The sequence below is a fragment of the Notamacropus eugenii genome, chromosome 5 (assembly GCF_028372415.1).
Source record: "Notamacropus eugenii isolate mMacEug1 chromosome 5, mMacEug1.pri_v2, whole genome shotgun sequence".
Classification (NCBI taxonomy): Eukaryota; Metazoa; Chordata; class Mammalia; order Diprotodontia; family Macropodidae; genus Notamacropus; species Notamacropus eugenii.
The window spans coordinates 421902468-421918092 of NC_092876.1; the positions used below are offsets into that span (position 1 = coordinate 421902468).

At 36.8% G+C, this 15625-nt stretch overlaps 1 protein-coding gene and 1 long non-coding RNA gene across 4 annotated transcripts in view; one reads left to right on the plus strand and one right to left on the minus strand.

Annotated features, from left to right (window-relative positions):
* Positions 1-15625, plus strand: part of TRAPPC10 (trafficking protein particle complex subunit 10) — a 106084-nt gene that overhangs the window by 73200 nt on the left and 17259 nt on the right. For all 3 annotated transcript variants that reach the window (XM_072614998.1, XM_072614996.1, XM_072614997.1), the window contains exons 14-20: positions 715-1229; positions 3387-3528; positions 7552-7710; positions 8653-8882; positions 10734-10834; positions 13208-13334; positions 15303-15470. In XM_072614998.1, coding sequence (XP_072471099.1) covers positions 715-1229; positions 3387-3528; positions 7552-7710; positions 8653-8882; positions 10734-10834; positions 13208-13334; positions 15303-15470 — 1442 coding nt within the window. The remainder of the gene's footprint in view (positions 1-714; positions 1230-3386; positions 3529-7551; positions 7711-8652; positions 8883-10733; positions 10835-13207; positions 13335-15302; positions 15471-15625) is intronic.
* Positions 7047-15625, minus strand: part of LOC140507078 (uncharacterized) — a 33977-nt gene continuing 25398 nt past the window's right edge. The window contains exon 3 of the long non-coding RNA XR_011968195.1: positions 7047-8583. This is a non-coding gene — a long non-coding RNA (uncharacterized lncRNA). The remainder of the gene's footprint in view (positions 8584-15625) is intronic.

A 15625-nucleotide genomic window follows, 5' to 3' on the forward strand; every position in this document is an offset into this window, starting at 1 on the left:
TTGCTAGATCATAGATTGTGGAAGAGAATTTGGCAGAAGGAGGCAGAAGAGTAGGAGGAAGCAAGGTTGTAAAGGACTTTAAATATCAAATGCCTTTGGAGTCCATATGACTGGAATTTTCTTCATGAAATCAGGCAGTCATAAAAATGAGACTCAGTGTGTTGAGTGGACCAGGGAGAAGCAGTTTAGCTCCTTGAAACTTGAAGAACACACAATCATTGTTGAAACTAAGATGGGGAAATCCTTGCTTCTGTTTCTGTCCTCTCTGGCATTGTAATTTCCTACAAGATATTTAAATTTCTTAACTGTGGCAGAGATTTGTTAGTTTTTCCAGCACTGCCTGAAATCTAGTTCTATGAAAGAGTTTGTTTATGAATGAATTTGAAGGAAAAGGATTAGTTAGCCTGCGTTTATATCATATTTGACAGAGGATAGCTCAGAAGCCATGTTGTCTTCCAAGTATATGATGTCAGTCAAAGTTGATAGTATACTTCCATTCAGCTTTGAATAGTCAGTGAGCATTTATTAAGTGCTCACTGTCTACCAAGAACTAAAGTAACACTTTCCTTCATAAAGTCTGGAGTATGTGGCTGGGCTGGGATCTAAACTTATTTCATTGAGAATATTGCTTTGACTTTAGGGGCTATAACTTCTGACATAGATTATATTATCACTGTATCTAAAAACCACATTTTTTTTCTTTATAATTTGCAGGTCCCAAAGTAGTACTGTCTATGCATTCCTTTGCACAACTAAAACATCTCCACTTTGATCCTTCAAATGCTCTTGTCCACGTGGGAGGAACTTTGTCTATTGAGATTACCTTGTTAAGCCAAATGCCTGTCTCAGTTCAGGTAGAGCAGATTGCCATCAGTGTTCATTTCAGCATTGAGAAAAATAGTTACCGTAAGACTGCTGAGTGGCTTACCAAGCACAAGACATCCAATGGCATTATCAGTTTTCCAAATGAGAATTCAAGTGTTCCTTTCTCCAGAAGTAATTCACCTGCACTGGAATTATACGAGATGTATGAGAGGAGCCCCTCAGATAACTCCTTGAACACAACAGGGATCATTTGTAAAAATGTTCACATGCTACTACGAAGGCAAGAAAGCAGCTCCTCTCTGGAAATTCCTTCAGGTGTGACTCTAGAGGATGGGGCACACATATTAAAATGTAGCAATGTAACTCTGGACCCAGGGGTCAATAAAATAATATTCAGAACTCAGGTATGTTTTAAAATTGGTAAGTTGAATTTAAAACTGCTAATATAAGGCCGCAGAGAGGCAGCATGGCCTAATGGAAAAAGTAGCTTATCTTTGGAATTAGGAAGATCTAGGTTCAGTCCTGTTTCTGTCACATGCTGACTGACTCTGAACAGATTACTTAACTTTTCCATGCCTTCGGTAACTAACTATCTAAGATTATACCCTGCAGAACAGGTGCCAATCTACACTGGTAGAAGTAGTTTCCTCATTGAGAGTTCCCTACAGCAAACACAGATCCAGTTCAAAATAAGTGCTGCTGGTATTTTGGTTTTGTCCTTTTAGATCATACTATTGATAACTGGCATTTATCCTAAAAGATTTGTATTATTTGTTAGCCAGATGGGAGATTTTGATAACTAACTTAGTTACCCATAGTATTGCAAAGTAATCATATATCAGGGTTGCTGTGAGTCAAGAATTATGTGGAGATATTTGTGTATATAGGCACATAAATTGTGAGTTTTAGAACTAAATAGGACCAAGATTTAAATTTTAAGTTATAAGGGATTCTAGAGGCCCATTCCTTTGATTTTAGAGATGGAGAAATGCAGATCCAAGGCAATCACTTCATAGGTGTCAGGTGCAGAGTTTGATGCTGAAAACCAATCCTCCAGCTCCAGATCTTATATCCTTTCCATTGCACCATACAAGCACTCAGGATTGCTCAACTCTGCTTTTCCTGCTCCTTACGGGATCTTCCAGTTATCCCAAGAACGTTTTTAAATTTTTAAAAACAAAATTTAAATTTCTCTTTATTTAATATTTGATGCAACACTTAGGTAAAATCCAAAAACTGCATGATGTTATGTTTTCTAAAAGGGAGAAATCAGTGTCTTGGTAACATAAACAGTTACCAGATTACCCAAATTGGTTGTCACATAAACCTTTCAGAAATCAATCAACCAATGAACCTTCATTGAGCACCTACTACTACCAGATGTTGTACCCACATGTACTTCTATGACTCATTTGTGTAAAATTGCCTCTTTTGTGTAGTATATATTCAATATACAATACAGTTAGACCAACTCTCAAAAAAGAAAGGATAAATATTTATTTTCTCAATTTGTTTTCCAGTTTTAAAGCAGGTTTTGAATGTTATTACTGAATATTTCTTTTATATTCTCCAAGAACAAATCTGTCATGGGTTTTCATAAATTAAAAACATAACTCCAGGAATCTTAAAATCTGAATACAGAGTAAAATCTGCTGAAGTTACTTTAAACCTTAAAGGTACTGTGGAGCACTAGAGTTGGAGTCAGAATACTGGGGTTCCAGTTTTGGATCAATATTTATTAGCCATGTGCTCATATGCATCGTTTAATCTTCTAAGCTGATGAGTCTCAATTTCCTAAACTGTAAAAGGAATTAAAAATACTCCTTCACAGAGTTGTTTTGAGGAATGCACTTTCTAAACTATAAAGCGTTATCTAAATGCTTGCTGCATATAATTGCTCTTGCTTAAGAGGGCAAATGGGTTGGAAAAGGAGCTGAGAACCAAAAATTCTGGCCACTTCATACCTACGTGACCTTGGAAAGGTCATTTAACCTCTTTGGGACTCGGTTTCCTCATCTGTAAAGTAAGGGAGTTGGACTCTGGTACCTTACATCTCTAAATCTGTGATCCAGTGATGATTCAAGAAAATAAGAATTACTGACCTGTAGAAGAGAAGATCTTCATGGAACATAATTGCTTTCAAGCATTTGGAAGGCTGTCATATGGGAGAAGGATTACTCTTATTCTATGTGATCCCAAAGGACAGAATCATAAGTAATGAGAAGTTGCAAAGAGGCAGATGGAGGCTGTATCTAAGGAAAAATATCGTAATGCCCCAAAGTATATAGGCTGCCTCAGTAAGTTCCCTCTCCCTTTGAGGTATTTTAAGAAAAGGCTGCATCAGTACTTAAAAGGTACATTATCTAGAGATTCTTATTCAGGAATGGGTTGGGTTGGGCTGGGTGATCTCTAGGGTACCTTCCAACTCAGAATCTGCATGTGTATATGTGCATCTATGCATTCATGAATGCATACACACACATACATGTGTATATGTGTTATAAAGGTCATAATTTAGAAATTGTTACAATTTCTCAAATCATGCATCATTTCTACTTTAGGCTAAAGAACCTGGAACATATACTCTCAGGCAGATGTGCACCTCAGTGGGCCAAGTGCAATTTGTTCTTCCTCATATTTACCCCATAGTACAGTATGATGTCTACTCTCAGGACCCTCAGCTAAAAGTGGAACCATTGACTGGTAAGACTACTTAGCTGTCTAATCATTTTTAGTATGGAGATGAGGTGAAAGAAGGGGGACAAATTATAGAAAAAGCCTAAAATTTGTTTGTTTTGATCTTTAGTTTCCTGGTTTATTTCTCTTGATTCTCTGCTTTTGACAGCATAGCTGAGCAGTTTGAAGCATAAGTTGACCAGAAAATTTAATGTCTTTCCTGTCTTGCTGAACTGCATTTCCTATAAATGTCAGTGATTGGTAAAAACTGTATGTGCATGTGTGTAACATAACTAGTGCTCTCTATCTGAAATGTAGATATTGGTGTATCAGCATCACTATAATTTAAAAAATTATATCAACTCACATAATAAATATTTAAACCAAAAAGAGAAATTATTTGCTTATATGTTAATTGTCCTTCCTTTGATTGGTCTTTAGTGATGGATGGATGGATGAACGGATGGATGGATATATATGTGTGTGTTTATGTGTACATACATACATATATACCTGTATATCCATATATATGTGTGTGTGTGTGTGTGTGTGTGTGTGTGTGTGTGTGTGTGTGTAAAACTTGACTAAGAATTGCTAAATTCAGGGTTGGTAACACCAACTAATGAAAAATTAGAAAAGTTTTCCATTAAAAAACTAAAATGTCAGGGAAATGTCAGTTGTCATGAATGGATGCACCATTTGTTCATATTTGAATGGGAAGACTGTAACGCTTACTTCTGTGATCTCATCCATGTGATAATATTTCCTTCAGTGATACAGATTGCAATCCATTAATACCTTTTCATCCCATAAATCCTTCAAAGGAACTACACCCAAAGCACTGGAAATCTTTTGGGTCATGTCATGATGTGTATACTGTTGCAGTGTTCAAGCTCTCTGTTTCTTATCTTCTGAGTAACCAAACCGTCTCGCTTTCTGGTCCTGTTTCATACTGCTGCTTAAATGTGATTTGCCGTTAGTAAAGATACTACAACATATGTGTTCCTGCCATACATTTCTCAGTTGCCCTTTGAATAATGTGCTATTTTTATTCTTTGGAGCTTGTGGTATCCCATAATTTGTAGCAGTGCCATTTACATGATATCATGCAGGTATCAGTGGAAAAGAATTGGTATTTAAAAGATGCAACATTGTTTCAAGAAGTTTGATATCATTAGCAACACTGAATTTGCCTGCCAAATGCAATTCAGCCTATTTGGGGGGGGCCATTTAAACAGTCCGTTCAGTTGCACATCATAGTTTAGACAACCGATTCTGCATCACTTTTAGGATGTTTTGCAGTGTTCCAGGACTTGATGCAATCAGTACAGCATCTTCTCCAGCCAGGAGCATCTGGCAAACTTCACCATGGAAAGGAACCCCTTTTCCACTTGGATTCTATGCTGAGCAGTTCTCATTGACAGTGAAAAACACCGTGGCAAGCATGTTTCCCTCTTTTATGCTTCATTTGATACAATAATACAGACAGTTCTCGCTTTATGTAAATTCACATTACCAAAATTTGACTTTATGTAAAGAATTCTGAAAGAAATCTGCATTCCAAAAACAAATTGTTACTCTATAGTACTGTGCTCTCTCCACTCCTGCCCCTCAGATCTGTGCTCCAGGCCCTCCCATCTACTCCCCATCCCCACCAAAAACAAAAAGAAGGAAAACCTCTAAGTGAAAGCAGATTAGGTGCTCAGCTTGAGACCTCCAGCACCGAGAGCAGACACCTTTTCCCCATCCATCCACACTTGGATCCTATGCGTTGTGTCCCTCACCCCTGCCTGTTGCCCATCCTCTCGTCTCTGTCTGTGTCCTTGTCCAAACCCCACATGTCTGCCCCTCACATGTTCATCCTCTTGGTTCTGGTCAGGCCCTCAGGTGTTCCTCCTCCTGCTGTCTCTTCTCTGCCCCAAGCTCTCACATATCCATGAGCCATGTTGTGTCAGCCCCCTTTTTGCCTCCCTCCCTGCCTTCCCCACGTTCTCTAGCAAATTCACATTACGTACAAATCTCTTTATGCAGAGGCTTGTGGAACTGCCCAGTTATGTAAAACAAGAACTGCCTGTAACCATGAGAGCTTTCAAAGTTCCACTAGTGTTGCATTTACCAAAGACTCTCCTATGATTTTAACATATGAATAAGGGTTCCTTTGTTGTAGAAGAGCCTTAAGGCTGCATTTTGTTTTAAGTCAAATACTTTTTTATAGATAAACATTGGGGGATTTTCTTTATTCGCTTCTTTTTAAACAATTTGTGTGATAGTAAAGGTATTTGCTGTAGAGTGTTGTCTGTAAAAGCCTACGAGATAGGGACTAATTCCGTGACTTCACTGGCATAACCAGTGAAGGTTAGGTTGGCGTACCCTATGGGCTGATAACAGAGTTGCCTAATGACCTCACCCAGCTGGTATGTGACAGAGGCAGGACTTGACCGAGGTCTTCTGCCACTAGAGCCACTCTACTCTCCACTGTTACAGTGCCTTTCTTCATCAAAGGTATTTGCAATATATATGTAGCTCATTTTCACAAGTGTTATGTAAAGAAGACCAAATATAAATATGGGCTGGTAGTTAATCAGTAATTTCCCAATAGCCCTTTTTTCCCAGGTAGTAGTGCTGTCTGCGATTTTTTTTTTTCCAGTTATTAAGTATGTGTACCTCAGGTATCATGAGATGTAGCTCTCAAGCCCCTCCAGATTGACACCACCAACACAGACACCTCTGTGATCCAGCTTGTTGCAGTCCAGTTGCTCTAGTTGTCCTTGTTTCTTTTAGTTTCATCTTTTTAGTACTCCTGGGATAACCTGAGTTAATTCAATCTCATGCTAAGCTTTCTGCAAACTAGTTTTTTCTGCTACTGGTCAGCACCTTCCATACAGGTGAAGAAGAATACAATGTTATTCAGTTTCTCTTATTTTAAATTAAAAATCAAAACTGCTTTTCCTGTCTAATTTTCTTAGCCAATTTCCTATGTAATTTTCCTCCTCCTTTTTCTCTACTTTTAATCTACAGAAGTTCCTTAAAACTTTTAAAAAATATCAGTCAGTTTCTCAGCTGATTCCTTATTTAGGAAACACTTTCTTCTTTTCTATGCTTAAGTAGATCAAGGACTATATCACAGGAGCAGCAGCCAGCACCAGGCTTTTTACCACTGGTTTCAGAGAGAACCTAGTCAGTGCTGTGGTGTTGGACTTAGGAGTTAAGACGTCCAGGTTCAATATTGGATGTGTCACTAAGTAGATTATATGGCCGTGTACTTATTATTACACTTCCTCTGAGCTTCACTTTCCTCATCTGTGAAGCAGGGGTTGGATGAGATGATCTCTAAAGTTCCACTGTTAGTGAATAGTCTTTCCTTTGGCTCTTCACTTTCTACAGAGTATCTTCAACTTTCTCTGAAGTAGAAGCTCCTGATGCTATTTTAATCTCAGAAAAAGAATTGATAAATAGATGTATAGAATAGTTTTACACACACACATAAAACTATTTGTGTCTAATGTGGCCATCTTGGGGAAGGAGAGGAAAAATGGAAGGGAAAGAAATATACATGATAACTTTATTATATATTTAAAAGGAATAGCAACTTGTACATAATAAATTTGCAGTTTCATAGGCAATCATCTTTTTTATTATATGATATTATGGAAATGTTTATTTTTTTCCACAAATAAAATGTAAAATAAAATCTCCCTCTCCCCCCAAAAAAAGAATCTAATATAAAGCTGCATTCCTTTCCTTTACTCTCAGAGTTTCTCTTTCATGAAAAGTTTCATAGATATATAGGGGGGTGGGGGGGATAGGGAGGAGGAGAAGAGAATTATGTATTGCTACTTAAGAAATTAATACTTGCTAATTTGCTAATGTTTTGATCCAGAAATAGACATTTTTCTCCTCAGATCTGGTTTGCATAAAAATTAGTTTAGCCAATAATCAGCATATGCCCTTTCATAGAAATGTCATTTTAAAAATGTGGCCTTTAAGGACAAATTAAAGTTAAACCAATACAATAATTGAGTTTTGTTTTGTTTTGTTTTTTCTTTCTAGATAGCCTCTTGGCTGGCATTCCTCAAAAAGTCAAGTTTACTGTCACTACTGGCTATTACACAATAAAAAATGGGGACAGTCTACAGCTTAGCAATGCAGATGCTATGCTTATTCTCTTCCATGCAGAAAACAGAGCAATAATCTCTTCTAACACCAGAGGTAAGTGCTCAGCAGCCACAGCACAGGCCAGCGTGAAGGAGTGAAAGGACAGATTTTCTGCCGCTGTGTTCTAGTTGTTAACTGAGATGCAAATACTATTTTACCTTCTCATTCCCGTCACATGATTATGGATTATGATCTTGTACTGCAGAGTTTATAAACCAGATTAAGACAGATTATCCTACATGCTACATTTCATACACAAGAAGGGTACAGTATCTTTTTTTGCTTCGGTAACCCCAAAAAAATACATACAAAAGGAGTTACAAAACCAAGTTTTATAGCCAGTGCTATATATGGACATATATTTACAAAGTAAATATACTGAAAAGATCTTTAGTTATTGTATACTTCAAAGGGGATTGATGGGTAGAGGAAGAAAGGCATTGATTTGCTGTTTGCAGGTGGTATATAGTTATGTTGGAGCAGAGGGGTATTCAGAGTTGCTAGGAAATCACTGCCAGTACTGCTCAGAAACTAAGTGGACACCTTGAAAATTCTTTCCTACATACTATCTTCCCTTATTAAAATTGGGAAAACTAATAATGCCATTTTATGATTGTGTAGCACTTTTAGACTTCACAGTTCTCATTTGGTTCTCTTGAGCCTGTCGTGGCATGATGGAAACTGATGAGGCAAGGAGATGGTGTGCTCACCATTCCCCAGCTAATTACTGCCAAACTCGTACTTGAACTGAAGTCTTCTAGTTTCTTGTCCATACCAGCTGTTGTTTTTTTGAAGTGTTGTTTGTCTTGTAGCTGTCTCGTGTTCCTGCCTCCATTTGCAGTTTTCCCTCAATCTTCCTGTGCAGACGTGGCATCTTCTAGAAATAGAGGTTGTCATGAACATAAATTTGTATCCCCATTGCATTGCCTGATAATATGAGAAGAAGAAATGAAGGCATAAGAATGATTCTGAAACTTCATTTTGTGTCATTTTTAGAAAAATCTTCAGAAGCATCACTCATGGTTCAGTCCTCAGAGAAGGTCACCAGTGTCAGTCTGCCAATGGCTCCTGCATACCACATGATTGAATTTGAGTTGGAGGTTCTTTCTTTACCTTCTGCTCCAACAGCTGCAGGGGAGAGCGACAAACTAGGAAATAAAGAACCGCATAGGAAAAATAAAGAGAAACAGAAAGCTGGCAACTGCATGGTTACTCTAGACCAAAAAGTAAGATGTGGGGTTTTTTAACATAGAGTTTTTATATTTGTACATGTTATAGTCTTGAAAGTATTAGAAATGAAAATGATAGTAACTTCTGCTTGCCATTCCCATTAAGCAATTAAATTGTTTAAGTACTCAAGTCCAAAAGTCTGCTTCAGTAAAAGTCAAAGATATAGAGGATTTATTGATACCATCAACACTGAATGAGTTTTTCAGCTTATTTCTGTTTATCTCCTGCCTTTAGGGATGCATGAGAGCCTACTTGCACAAAAAAAAAAAAAAAAGACAAAATGAGCACAAACTTAGGAAGTTCTACAAGAAAAATAACAGTTTCCTAGGATTCTGGGGGTGTTGGTTAGGGAGACAATGTATTCCTAACTAGAACTATCACTTTCAAGTAATTTGCATGACAGTGACCTTGCTAGTTAGTATATTAAAATGACAGACATATTACTTGGTATGTTCTAGTTTTGTCTACTGAAAACTCAAAGTTGATGAGAGAATATACATCAGGACTTGCTACATATTAGTAACTTTTTGATCAGGTACGTTTTGATCACTGACTCAGGAGTCAGACAACTTACATTCAAATCTGGCCTCTGCCACTACCTGTGTGACCTTAGGCAAGTCACTTAACCACCCTGGGCCTCAATTTCTTCATCAGTAAAATGAGAGGGTTGGATTAGATAATGGCCTCTGAGGTCTCTTCCAGCCCTAGACATGTGACCCTGTGTAATTCCTGAAATTGTGAATGATGTTTGATTTAATGTAGAGTCTTCTTAACATAGTCTAAGTTTGAAGTTTCTAGATCTGAGTACATGCCAGATATCATCAATGAGTTCAGACTGTAAATTAGTGGTAATTCTTAGGGTGTACAGATATACATATTTTTTTTCTTTCACTAAGCCCTTTTCTGGGGTATGATTTTTGTTCTAGGATTCACATAAATATGCTATTTGCAGCCAGTGGTTCTTTGGAGCAATGCCAACACTGAAATGCAGGCAGCAAAGCAATAGAAGAAAAAGACAAGAATTATGATTTTTTAAAAATATACATTTTATATACTCTTATATTGTCTTATACCAAATGTAGTCAGCTGAATAATTTTCTCCCAGAATAGATTTCTGTTACTTGAAGGAAATGTGGCTGAAGAAGATCTTCCCCTTTTTCATATTTCTTAGACCTCACCTTCATTTTGAAAAATAAGATTTGAGCTTAAATCTGTTTTCCCCAAGATTCCAAAATAATGGTAGGTTTGGTCAGTGTGGCTGTTTGGTGTCACGTAGACTCAACAGTTGGATGACAGATCAAATTTCAGATTGATTTTGTGTGATTTGGGCCCCTCTAACAAAATGACTTTTGATTGTCATCTACTGCTTATTTTTTAAAAAATTATTTTTGTATTATGTATTCATAAGCAGTGGTTGTTAATAGGCTGCTGTAAACACCAAATGGTAGTAGCAGCAAGGTCCCTTTCATTGGCCATAATAAGCATAAGTCACTAGTCATGGTTACTCTCTCCAGGAGTGACCACAATAATCCTTTCCATGAAATCAAGTATCAACAACCACTAATCCATATTTTTGTGTAATGGTAAGAGACCTTGCTGCTACTTGGTGACTACAACAGATTCTCCTGGGTGACACTTAAAGACTTTGGGCAAATTTCATTATGTATTTTATTTGTATGTGAATCTGACTGTGGGCTCCCTTTTTTGGTGGCTTTGTTTGCTTGATTTTATCCATCATTCAGAAGGATGATATTTGCAGTCATGAAAACTAAGTGGGGTTGGAGAATAGGGGTGGTGTTTTTTAAAGTCACATGAGTACCATGAATGTAATTTTTTCCCCTTTTTAGGTGTCTATTGATTGTCCATGGTCAATTTACTCCACTATTATTGCATTAACATTCAATATACCTTTTAAGGCCACCCATTCTTTGCTGTCAGCCGGAAAACGGTAATTAAATATTAATGATTTATTTCTTTTCCCAAAATGTCTGAAGTGGAGACACTATTTTTCCAGGTGTAATTGTAGTGAAGAGGGAGGGGAGGAATGGGGCCTTATTTTTTTTTTCAAATGATCATAAATAAGGAAGACTTAACTCTATAGAATCTTAGTCATCTTTGAAACTGTTGAGGAAGATACCAGAGGATATTAGGTTTAATATGTGTGTAGGAAGTGATTTGGAAAGCAGTTCTTAGCCAATATTTGTTTGTTTCAAAAGGTATTTTGGCTTCTTTGCATTTTAATTTCAACAATTGCTGGAATTTGGAAGCATTTAGTATAGATGTTTTTCATTCACAAAATCCCTTCATTTTACCATGTTTCTTGAGCAAAAAAAAATATAACTAAATTACAAAGTAAAATAAAGCTCAAAGATTTAGAAATAAAAGGTACCTCAGAGGTTATCTGGTCCAATCCCCTTTTTTGCAAATGAGGAAACTGAGGCCCACAAAGGTAAAGTAACTCACTCATGGTAGTAAGCAATTAAGCCAGGAATTGGAATCTGTGTCCCCTAATTCTCAATTCTTTCTTCTGCTCTAGCCTTTCCCATCATGGCCACCACCTTCTCTTAAAACATGGTGCTCAGAACTGAACATCATAGTATTCTAGATGTGTCAAGTATTTACTTCGGACAAAATTCCATCATTCAGTTTATAATTCCAAACAATCACCTTCTTATATTTGTCATACTTTTGCACATTTTTGTTCACTTTTTGGAAAAGTGGTAATGATAGGTGCTCCTAGTTCCAAAAAACTCAGGTAAGAGTAATGAACTATTTTTAAAAAGACACCACATTTCTGTGTGCTCTTCCTGAAAGATGTTATGAAGTGAAATAATTGAGGCTGTTAAAACCATGCCTTATCAGCTGATGAAGAGGTTCCAAATCTCTTCAGCCAGCACACAGATTACCTAGAAATAGGGACTGTTCACCTTGTTATATGAGAGGACCAAAAATATTTTCCTAAATATAAAATCTGTCAAATGAGGCCAACCTATTATCATTTTCTTGTGTTTTTTTTTTTTTTAATCTTTGTAATACAAATGTAAGTGATAGTGTTCACATCAATGCAGTATATGAAGGCCCGGACATGTACTTTGATTTTGCACAAAAGAAAATATACTACACAAACCTAGTTACTTGTGGGAACCTGAATTCTAGGAGCCTTTTTTGCCCCATCCTATACCCTATTGCACTCATTTGAGTTAGAGCTTAAAGGAACCTTAGGGGTCATGGAGCTAACTGCAGGCAGAAGGGTGGAGTGCTTTGTCTGAGCTGTCACACAGTTAGTGGTAAAGCCACAGTTCAGATCCAGGTTTTCCAACTCCAAATCCAAGGTTCTTTCTGTTACACCAAGTTGCTTCTCATGAAAGAGAAACTTTTTTAAAAATCCTCTTCAGAGACCTTAACTTGTTAATCCCACAGAATAGACCTGGATGCTTTCTAAAAGAAATGCTGGAATTTTTATTTTGTCTCATCTCTCATATATAACTGCCATCACCCTCCCTTTCTAGCTTCTTCCCATATTATACTCTTAGTATTCCCTCCGTATACTCTTATTCTCCATTCTCACCTATCTCCTGCTTTTGTTTAGGACATTTTCTTTTGCCTGTGATGCACCCTCTCCTTATTTTCACCTTTTGAATTCTTATTCTCCTCAAAGCCCAAATCAAATGCAACCACTTCTCAGAAGCCTTTCCTAGTCTGCAAATAGAAAATTACTTTCTCACAGACCTCATGTTGGCATTTTGTCTTAAAAAGCCCTCATTGCAAGTTTGTGGGAAATTATGTATTAGAGCATCTATTGGAGTATTTGAGCCCCATAGTGTACTATAAGATGTTTTAGATAAACACTAGGCTTTAGGTAAATCTTATGTGCCTAGTGCCCAATAGAGTGATCTGTAATAAATGGTTTTGCTCATTTTGAAAATTAAATTGAAATCTCAGTTCCTTAGTGAATTCCTAAAATTTAAAGAGATTCCATTTCTGTCTTCTTTCCAGTACAATTCATTGGAATACTTAATAACACTGACTTGTAACATTTTGGTGTGGTAATACTAATCGAGTTGGTGTGGTGGAGGAAGCAGGGACACGGAAAATAATTTATGTTCTGATTAAGAAGACACCAAAATAGCTTGTTGACGAAACAAATGCATATAGGATTGAATTACATTTTTTTTTTGGCCATTGCTATCTCACCTCAGAGCATTTTGTAAATCCCATATAAAGATTACGTGTTGTTATTACTTGATCCTTAGATTAGTTATTAAACTTCGTGGAAATTTTAATTTTCCTTTTTGGCCATTTCTTTCCTTTTCTGTTTCAGGAAATATATTCAAGTTTGTGTCCAGAATTTGTCAGAACTTGGCTTCCAGCTGTCAGATAGTAACCTTATAGATACTGGTAATAGCCCAGACCTGCAGCTTGTTCCATTAAACACTAAGTGCCAGCAGGTAAAATTTTTCTCAAACTCTCCTTTTGTTTCTCAACCAAATCACAAGGGTGAAGCTGAACAGTGTAAAGTGTAGGGTCTGCATTTGCATTGCTTCACAACTTTGTGGATAATTCATTTAGCCTCTGTTTCCTCATCTCTAAACTAGAAATGTTACTTCTACTACCTACCTTACAAAACTGTTTTAAGGAAAATACTGTAAAAGCAAGGACGCCAACATACACAGGGGGGCCTGCTATCACAGGTTCTTGAATCTGCTTTTCTAAAAGGAGGGGAAACTTGACGGGGCAACAGTCACTTTAATCAAGCACATGTATCATTCACTTAGTTCGGGGGAAAAGTCAGCACCCTGAACTTCCGAAAAAATACAGAGATCTCAAAATCAACAGACATGGCTTCCAGCTGTCTGACATAAGTGATACACACATCACAGATCAACAGACAGATCCAATGGTCTGACCATTACATACCTACATAGTTGCCAGAGAGAGAAACACCAACATGTGGGTTTTCAGGAGGCAGGGGACTGGGGTGTCCTTAGCTGCTTCCCAGAGTCTTATCTGGCACACAAACCTTCTTCCAAACTAAGCCCCAGAGCAAAACCTCTCCTTAGAGTATTTATACACTTTTCAGAGCCTGGGGGCATCACATACAACCCTTGGGAACCAGTGCCTCATTAGAAAATTTTTTGAAGTGTGGGCCTCCCTAATCAAGCTTCCATTAATGACTGAGGAAGATCTTTAATGTCATTAAGAAGCAAAATTATGTTAACAATAAGCAAAAATGCATTATCAATATAAGTGCTTTGTCACTTGTAAAATACTAACTATATCAGCATGAACTACCAGTCTTTTCCTTCTGTGGTGCCCTTGATTAGTAAAGTGCTAGGTCCTCGAGAGGCATACTGTGAATGTTTGTTCACTCTGAAATAACACAAAGGAAGAAAAAATCTTATTAGTGAGTAATTAGTCAAACTTACTTTAGCTGCCTGAATTTTACCTAACTGCCGTATAACTGCCTAGTTTTATTTCATTTTGTTGCCTTTCTGTATTGTGGATATAGGGAAAGGATGAAAATCATTACCTAGATCTCCTTAATATCAGTTTATATTTATTTGTACAAGTGCTATCTACATGGGTAGTCTCATTGCATATTATAATTTAGAATGCTTTTCTCTCTAGTTTGAAAGGCCTGGAGTTAGTTAGAATATCTGGTTATATGAAAAGTAAGGATTCATATATTAGAATAGTTCTGTCAGAAACTTGTGTTTGTCCAAACCTTGCTTCTGCCAATCATTTTTCTGTGTTTTTAGAATATACTTGGTATTTGTTTGGTGGGGAAACTGAAAAACTTTTTATGTCATTTTTTTATAAATATACCTTTTTAGTATTTTGAAAAATTTCTCACTAGGTTTTTGGTGACCATCAGACTTTGTAGTTTTACCCTCTTACCTTTAAGTGTGGCTTTATGCAAAGCTATTGCACAGTCCCTAAGTTAAGTTCTACTTAGTCTTTTTTAACTTGATGTTGCATTCTAATTAACTGGCATAAATGTAAGCATATACTTTGTGGACTTTTTTTAAAGTCAGCTTTATTAAGAATGGTCATTTTTACCCTGTTATGGAAGTGTATGGTGGGCTGCCACACACTGATAAATTGTATTTATCTTTTTTGTGATCCCTTATGCTGTGTAGCTTATGGAATCATAAAAAGTTCCTTTTTTTTTTTTTACCAGCCTGTACACTATTCTGCAGGGGAGCAAAGCCAAGCGGGAGGATCCAAGGAAAGTAGTGGGTGATGCAGAACCAAATAACAGTGTATCGAAACAGAAATATCCTAAAAGAGGGCCTTTGTTTAAAGAAAAAAGGCAAAAAACATAATATTCACTATGCATGAAGTGAATGTTTAATTTAAACTGAAATGCCTCATTTTGTTGGAACTGTTCATTAAAAACGATCACTTTTTTTCAGCACATCTACAGCAAGCAGTCCGTGTTCTTTGTGTGGGAGCTAATGTGGACAAAGGAACTTCCACCTTCTCTGCATTGTCACTTTTCACTTGATTTTTATCCAGCTTCTGAAGACCGGTCCATTTCCTTAAAACCATATAGTTATGAGTTCCAAGTGGAAAATTTTTTTGTAGGTATTATATTGATATGCACTTTTACTCTATTTTAAAAAAGAGTTTGGGAAGGGATAATATGAATGATGAAATAATATATATGAAAAAATCACTTTTTTTTAAAGTATCCTGGTTAGAATATAAATTCTTTAAGTAAGTTATATATGTTTTA